At 46.1% G+C, this 9,130-nt stretch overlaps 1 protein-coding gene across 1 annotated transcript in view; it reads left to right on the forward strand.

Annotated features, from left to right (window-relative positions):
- The window catches only part of LOC136582676 (neural-cadherin-like), a 102,802-nt gene extending 93,912 nt beyond the window's left edge, over positions 1 to 8,890 (forward strand). Inside the window, exons 19-20 of the mRNA XM_066583858.1 lie at positions 5,663 to 5,756; positions 8,680 to 8,890. Coding sequence (XP_066439955.1) covers positions 5,663 to 5,756; positions 8,680 to 8,890 — 305 coding nt within the window. The remainder of the gene's footprint in view (positions 1 to 5,662; positions 5,757 to 8,679) is intronic.
- Positions 8,891 to 9,130: the final 240 nt, after the last annotated feature.

Genomic DNA, 9,130 nt, shown 5'->3' on the forward strand with positions numbered 1-9,130 from the left:
AATCATTGTGTCTAAATGGGCCTTTATGAGAGAAGCGAATAATGGATAAGGATCAGCATGCTAATGCAATGGTTTATTCTTGCTTTTATCAAGTCGTTAGCAGGTGTTACACTCCACTTGGCAACTTTTAGTAATTGTATGTGCCTGTAAAATGTTTGGGCAGAAGGCCTGTGCCTTGTACAGGTCATATCCCCTTTTTACTACCCATGCCCCTTTTACAGAGCACACCTTCTTTTTATAGCCCACGCCCCCTGCACTAGGGCAATAAAGGCAAGTAAGGCCCCTTGGGGCAAAAACAAGGTATGGCAGCCAACAGCAGAGGAAATAAAGAACAACACCTGGTTACAAGTAGCAGGCTGTAATAAATGTTCCTGGTGCCACAATGTAGTGTAGCACAGCACCCCCCCTTCTTGAATGTGTGTCTGGAAGCTGGGGATGAGTTTGATGACATCCCAGCGGCGTGCACAGAAAATAATCGGTTGGGAGGGTTGGTTTATTTGGGGGTTCCAAGTGGCTTCTGCAGCACCTGCGAGACTTCCAACTCTTCCAAGAGTCCTGGGACATTCTCCTACTTCCGGTAGCCTTTTGGGTGTTCCAGGAGAGTTGGCAAGTATGTGTTGCATGTAGAGAGGAGCCAAGTTTTGGTCTTACCAGCACAACATTAGCAAACAAAGAAGACCCCAGCCCGCCACCCTCACCCAACCATGTAAGATGGCAGGGGCAGCATGAAGGAGGTGCCCACATCTACACTACAAGCCCTTCTCCTCTACATGCACACCTGACAATGTAGTGTAGCACAGCACCCCCCCCCCCTTCTTGAATGTGTGTCTGGAAGCTGGGGATGAGTTTGATGACATCCCAGCGGTGTGCACAGAAAATAATCGGTTGGGAGCGTTGGTTTATTTGGGGGTTCCAAGTGGTTTCTAGACTTCCAACTCTTCCAAGAGTCCTGGAACATTCTCCTACTTCCCGTAGCCTTTTGGGTGTTCCAGGAGAGTTGGCAAGTATGTGTTGCATGTAGAGAGGAGCCAAGTTTTGGTCTTACCAGCACAACATTAGCAAACAAAGAAGACCCCAACCCGCCACCCTCACCCAACCATGTAAGATGGCGGGGGCAGCATGAAGGAGGTGCCCACATCTACACTACCAGCCCTTCTCCTCTACATGCACACCTGACCCAGATTAATTCAGAAATTATGTATTTGGTTGGAGATTCCTTTGTACTAGTGAATAAATCATTTCCGTCTCTTCTACACATTTTTCTTTTAAACTGTATAAAAAGATAATAAATGAGCGTTCGCCTCCTCCTACAATGCGGGCAGACGCTCTAATCCCTCACTCCGTACTCCGCACATCCACCTGGCATTTCAAATTATATGCTTTTTTCCTTGCCTTTTAAATCACCTAAAATAATGACTCCCTCATCTCATTCCTCTCCGGCTGTTGCTCTACATGTCAGTAAAATGCCATTAATCGCGGGTTCTGTCTCCAGTTTTGTGTCCCAAATGCATTATTTTGCATTTATTGGCATTCAAATGTAGCGGTCAACCTTTTGCTCACTTCTCTAATTTACTGAAACCATTAATCTTGATGTTTTGCTCCCCTGGATCGTCAGCTCTGCTCGTTGGATATATACTTACTCTAATAGCTGGAGACCGCGCTAATGCTATGCAGCTTGGTGGCGGGTACTTGCAGTTGATTATACAGAGCGTTAACGCAGCACGGTGGCAACATTTACTCTTAAAATAAAAGTCAGCTCGCAAACGTGTTTGTTTTTTAGAAATCCGAAGGCACAAGAGACGCAGATGGAGACACTCGCATAAAGTAAATATATATTCAGGCTCGGGCGACGACGGTCACAGAGGAAATGCGGCAATCGCTGTCTCGGGTGTCTGGCTTTGTTGGCTTCTATGTCAAGCGCCATTCCGGTTGCAATATTTAGAGAAGTCCTTCTGCAGAGCGACATGCACAATCCTTCATGGTCTGAGGGCCACATTGTCATAGTGAACTACTCCCAAGGGCCACAGTAACTCTTAAAAGGGTATTACCATCTGAGACATTTATGACCTATCAAACGTATATCCTATGTCTTATAGGTGCCATGTTCTGGATTCCCATGGGAGGATGGGGTTCCCCTTCGCCCACAGTCAGCACTCCAGGCAGGAGGAGACCATTCATACATGCGGCTCTCTCCATTGTAGATGATGGGTGTTGTAGTAACGGCTGAACATTTCACAACTCACATAAAGTACAATGGAGAGAGTCATATACATAGATGCCACTCCTAACTCATATACTCCTTTCTGTAGCGTCAGATTGGTCAAGGGACCCCATTCTACTGATATATGGGGACCCAGAGATGGCTACACATTGCACCATCAGTACTTACTGTCACTGCTCGTAAGTTATGTCGCCCCCGGTGTCGGCTTTAGGTTAGATGGCATCCTGGTCAGAATTGTTTTTTGCTGCTGACCCTGTCATAAGAAAATAAAACGACATATATTTCACTGATGGCCGGTCTGTCTGTATTCTGATTGTGTAGAAAGCAGCTCAGAGAATAAATACTATACCGACCCCAGGCTCATAAGATAAAGAGCAAAAACTAACCTCAATATATAGATGCAGCACCAGAACAAAGCTCACTACATAAATACAGCCCCAGAGCCAAGCTTAGCACATAAATACAGCACCAAAACCCAACAAATAACATACAGCATTAGAATCAAACTCATAACATACATACAGCACCGGAAACAAGCTCATGACATATATACAGCAACGGAACCAAGCTCATGACATACAGCACCAGAACCAAGCTCATGACATACAGCACCAGAACCAAGCTCATGACATACATATAGCACCGGAACCAAGCTCATGACATACATACAGCACCAGAACCAAGTTCATGACATCCGTACATCACTAAAACTAAGCTCATGACATTCATACAGCACTGGAACCAAGGTTATGACATACATACAGCACCGGAACCAAGCTCATGACATTCATACAGCACCAGAACCGAGTTCATGGCATTCATACAGCACCGAAACCGAGCTCATATACAATACTAGAACCAACGCCATAAATACAGTATCAGAACTAATAATTGTGCTGCGGGGCATCGATGGGCTGACAGCGACGCCTTGGATGCCAGAGAGGAGAAGACAGTCAAAGAAGAGCAGGATGATTCATGTAGATCCACAGTATGGAGGAAGAAGGTCATCAGGCCAGGCGGACCTAGGGGGGCGATCACTCCAAGCCAACATGTGCCTTCTCCCATCCCCCACAGACAAGCTGGTGCCTAGTATCCTGTATGAATACACGGGTTGTCAATGACAGCCACCTCTCTTTTCTTGAACTTGCAAGCTACTTGTGAGCAGCCATGCACAGATAGCTATTTCTTGGGCTATAGAGAATGCTAACACAGCCTGTATGTGGCCCCGGGCCACAGGTTGTGCACCCCGGCTCTTGAGCATGGTCTGTAATATCTATAGGCCAATGGTGGCTTAACTGTGGCGCTCCATATTGTCGACAGACTATAACTCCCAGCATCCCTTGACAGCCTGATGGGAGTTGTACTTATATAACAACTTGAGGCACTGTTTGGGGGCTACCACTATAGGTTCAAAGGGTTCTCTGCAGTCAGTGTAAGCCTTCGGATCTCCATTGGATGCTTTACGCTGTTGGTTCACATGGTGGGAAGCCTCTTTGATTGCGTAGCATTTAGCCATCCAGTGCAAATCTTATATAAGCCCCTATGGAGTCTCCAACCCCAGGACCATGGACAGCGGCGGAGGACGAGGCCCAATCTGCAGGGCAGCACTCCACTAAGAGCGTTGGTTCTGCCAGTCCCCGTGTCCGCTGTCTGTAAATGAGCATCTGTGTGTTTTAAGTGAAATCATTAGCAGAACTAATTGAATCATTTTTAAGTAGGTTAATGGCATGTAAAATATATGAGCTAATGTGCGTTACATCACTATAAATCTGCCGCGTCCCCGCACAAACACGGATTGTTCGTGGCAGCGCTGGCCGGAAGTAAAGCCGCGTCTCTGCGCGACATTGATAGGAATTAATATTCTAGAATAATTCACAACGCTTTCATGCTCTGCTGGGCTGCAAATTTGGGAGGAAGATTTATCGTAAGCTGGTGCTATAGTATTGTTATAACACACAAACGGTATGGAAATAGCTGCATATAATCTGTATATAATCGTATCAACAAATGTTCCCCTGGGGCTCCCATAGCCGGTATGTGAGATCACAGCAGCAGGAGAGGAGTGTGCTGATCTGGGGGGGGGGGGAAACTGACCTGAGGACAAGGCTGTATGATGTCAAGAGGGGACGAAAGGCAAGTGGTAGATTAGACGACGAGTTAGAGACTGGAAGGAGCAGAGTCCTGAGCAGCAGAAGAGGAGTGTGCTGATCTGGGGGGAGAAAGTGACCTGTCCATTTATGATGATGAGGAGAATAACACTAGGGAGGGCTGTATGATACAAGAAGGGGAATAGAGACAAGTGGGGGATCAGACTGGGAGGAAAAGGGTCTCCGGCAGCAGAAGTGGAGTGTGCTGTTTTTGTGGAGTTAAGTTACCTCTACCCTCATGTAGTGATAAAAATTCGGACAGCATTCCATGCAATGAGCATTATCATACTCCGGAGGGGAATAGATAGATCAGAGAGTTGCCTAATGAAAAAGCAGGCTCCTGAGCAGCACAGAGTATTTCAGCAGAGAACTATGCTGCTCTTGTGGGAGGGCACAAACTAAGAGTTACATACTGGAAGAAGCAAGGTCCCCAGCAGCACAAAGTGTTTCAGGAGATGAGGGATGATGAGAATGATGACAGGGCAGCATGTGTCAGAGGAAGGCCATGATGTGAGGAGGGGAATGGAGTCAAGTAGGAGGTCACAGACAGAGTAAAAGGAGTTGTCCCAAGGCATTAATTTGTTGCCTATCCACAGCATAGGGGATAAATATCTGATTGGTTGGGGTCCGAACATTGAGACCCCCAGTGATCACAAGAATGGAGGCCTTGACTGTTCCGGAAAGAATGAAGCGTGAATCAGACGATGTGCACTACTGCTCCATTCATTTCAATGGGACTGTACAAGCACTTGGCTATCTCTGACAGTCCTATTTGAAATTAATGGAGTGGTAGTGCACACATGTGATCACCACTCCACTCGTCTGGGATCACTTGGGACCCCTATTCTCATGATTGGTAGGGCTGCTAGTAGTTGCACCCTCACCGATGGGATACTTATCCCCTATACTGTGGGTACGGGATAAGTTCAGTTCACGGAACAACCCGTTAAATAGTAAGGTCCTCCCAGCAGCACAGAGTATTCCAGGAGAGCAGTGTGCCAATCTTTGGGGAAAACGGCAGAAACCGGTGTTCAGATCCTCCTGATGTTAATATTGATCGCAGCACATGGTCCGCACTGTAGATTTATTATGGTAGACAGTGAAGAGTTCTTTCATTCAGTGCGCGCATCTTACAATCTGTTCCTTATACTGTGTATTCACATCACAAGTCCGCGATCCTTACGCCTCCTGCATACTGTAGATCTTGTATTTTGAGCGCAGCGTCTTGTCGCCCCGGACCTGTCTTATTACGGAGGTGATTGACCACATTATTCTTGTCTTGTCCCCTGAACAGTGTCTCGGTCACCGGTTGACGTTGGGAAGGTCTTCGCTCCAGATGAAGATGACTGGGATAATAAAACATTCACCGCCATCTCAGAAATGCCAGCGTAAGCTCAGCGTAGCAAATCAGACGAACCCGACAGCGGGCGTATTTCACGAGGACAGATGTCTCGCACATCACTGTCACAGACTGCGTCTACACCATCTCAATGATGACCGCACTTTAAAGGGCCATTAAACCTAATGTGGGAGCTCATAAAAGTGCAGCAGCATTATCCCATATCTGATGCACTGGAGATACTGGTCATAAAGGGGCGATCACAGAGGGGAGGCTCTGAGGCCCAGTGCAAAATCTGTAACCGGGCCCCTAACTATCATACTGTACCATACTGCTGTTGTATTATGTGATAGAAGGACTTTGGGCCCGCTACTTCTGCACCCCCTTATGGGTAGGCCCTGGTTCCTGCACTTATCCCATTAAAGAACACTGCAGTTTGGCCTCTTCACAGCCGGCTACTAACCGGGAGCAAGAGTTTATAGTCACCTGTTCTACACTGATATGGCTGATAACAGGGAATAATAGAATGCATTCGCCTATACAGAGTGCAGCACTGCCATCAATTTACTGAAGACTGTTACAACTTATTTTATATGTTGCAACTTCTGCAGTGCTACATTTTGTCTTAAAGGCTTGTATCCCAACAGTTTTATCACCATAACATAAAGTCTCACTGCTGAGACCCCCACGGCTCCTGAGAATGGGGGTCTTTGATCCCCTTTCCTCCTTACTGCATGCTCACTGCACCCCAACAGTGAGGAGAAGATTGAATGGAGGGATGGTCAAACATGCGCCCATCTTCATTGGGACTGCGGAGACAGCCGAGTGCTTGTAGTTGGCTATTTCCATCAGCCGCACATGTTCAACCATCACTTCATTCAGTCTCCTTGTCACCGCTGGTGGGTGCAGCGACCCTGCAGTGATGAGAAGAGGGGGTGCAAGGGACCCCCATTCTTGGGATTGGTGATACAATCCCTTTAAAAGAGAATTAAAAGACGACCGCTCACTTCTCCTGACATGACTTTTTTAGTAAAACCTTGCATTCCCTGTGAAGTTACAATGTTGTAACTTCTTTTTCTCAGATTCTTACATTGTGCCGTTCCTCTGTTATTCCGCCTGGAATTGTATGAATAAATCATAACTGCACTTTATCACTCCCCTTGACAGTGAAGTATGTTCGCACATATGAGACTGTCAGTCCTGATTGGACAGTGTTAGGCCTCAGTCATGCACTCAAAAAAACCTGCAAGAAGGCCGAATACTATTTTTTTTTAACCACAATCTCTTGACAACATGCGGAAAATGCCGTGAATATGCGTGCGGCTGAGTATATGCTGCATTGTGTGTGATCCCATAGACTTTAATGGGGGATTAACGCACATAAAACATCTGAATCACCCAATGTAAACCAATGGTGTTTATACTGTCCTTAATACGCACATAAAATATGGAAGTAAGGGGTCCTTCACACGGGTGTATTTGGGCACGCAATGCGCAGAGAATAGAACCCATTGGTCACAGGAAGGGTTCAGCTTATCCCTCTTAAAACGTAACTTTTATTTCAAATAAAAAACTAAAAAGGATTTTTCGGTAAATCCTGAAAAAGACACAGACATACAAAAATATCTAGAGCCTTGTCACAGGACTGGCTTGATGTGTGTGAGCCGGACGAACAGATATTCCTGGGTATAAGGTTTGCGAAAGCACCGTATTGGGTATGTCGACCCTATTTCCCAGCACCCATCAAATGTTTGAAGATGGCTGGGACCACTTAAGGGGTCAGTGTTCTTTGAAAAGATGGTGTTCCTAACTTGCATAAATTTTCCATCAGTAGGCAGAAAAAATAGTAAGTGCTCCAAAACGTGGTGCACTAATCACTCTATGAAGAATGCTGTCTTAATGTGTCACGGACCATAGGCATGCCTCCATAACTGAGGACTGATGTCTCAGACCAATATGCATATGTAACAGGCAGATGAAAGGTAGAGCTGCCGTGGTAGGTGACACAAGATCACAAAATTTCTGGTGAACATGCCACTAGGATCAAAAAATGGGACCAAATAAATCGGTGCAAATAGCTTCACAGGTTCAACGCGTTTCTGCTACAAATATCGCAGCTTCATCAGGAACCCAGGGAAACTGGGTTGATTGTGTTACTTCTACCTAGTGTTAGGATCGACTATCTCCTCCTCTATGCGACTGTCTCCACACTTTGGAGCTTATTCAGATCAGATACCGCATCTGACTATTGGCTATATTTCGTTTCCCTGGGTTCCTGATGAAGCTGCGATATTTGTAGCAGAAACGCGTTGAACCTGTGAAGCTATTTGCACCAATTTATTTGGTCCCATTTTTTGATCCTAGTGGCAGGGTCACCAGAAATGTTGTGATCTTGTGTCACCTACCACGGCAGCTCTACCTTTCATCTGCCTGTTACATATGCATATTGGCCAACACTATCTTTTCAAAGAATATTGACCCCTTAAGTGGTCCCAGCCATCTTCAAACATTTGATGGGTGCTGGGAAATAGGGTCGACATACCCAATACGGTGCTTTCGCAAACCTTATTCCCAGGAATATCTGTTCGTCCGGCTTACTCTCATCAAGCTAGTCCTGTGACAAGGCTCTAGATATTTTTGTATGTCTGTGTCTTTTTCAGGATTTACCGAAAAATCCTTTTTAGTTTTTTATTTGAAATAAAAGTTAAACCCTTCCTGTGACTATTAAGATTGACATCTAGGGGTTTATCCTGCTACTGTGACCCCCCCCCCCCCCCATTGATTCCAATGGGTCCGTTCACACGCACATATTTTGAACGCACATTTCAGCATGCCCCAAAGATCCCTGTAGAAGTCAATGGGTGGGTGTGCAAAATGTATTTGGGGCACACACCTAAGGGACCCAACCCTGATGTATGAAGCTGGTGCTGGTAACCCTTATTAACCCTTTCCTCCTATTATCTGTCCCTCAGGCACTTTCACTTGGACAATAATACAGGGACTCTACAACTTGTGGAGAAGTGTGACCAAGGAACTTACAATCTGAAGGTGAAGGTTTCTGATGGCGTCTGGCCGGATGTTGTATCCACCGTAAGGATTCATGTAAAGGAGACCCCGAGTGACGCCATCTACAACTCTGTATCTCTGATATTAATGAGTATGTATATAATGACCATTGGATGAATCAGTATCTTCATCCATCCAGTTGTTGGGGGTGTGATCCAACTTAGCAGTGGCTGAACGGCTGCCACGTGGCTTGGTTGCAGCGGTGAACCCTGCTGTTGACAAATTAAAGGGGATGTGCCAAGTTATAAAGTTATACACAGGAGGTAACTTCATGATCAATGGGGATCCGACCCCCAGAACCCCCACCGATCCTGAGAATGGAGCTCTGGTCAGTCTCCTAGTGACTGGAGCGGACAT

This window comes from Eleutherodactylus coqui, chromosome 11, assembly GCF_035609145.1.
Source record: "Eleutherodactylus coqui strain aEleCoq1 chromosome 11, aEleCoq1.hap1, whole genome shotgun sequence".
Classification (NCBI taxonomy): Eukaryota; Metazoa; Chordata; class Amphibia; order Anura; family Eleutherodactylidae; genus Eleutherodactylus; species Eleutherodactylus coqui.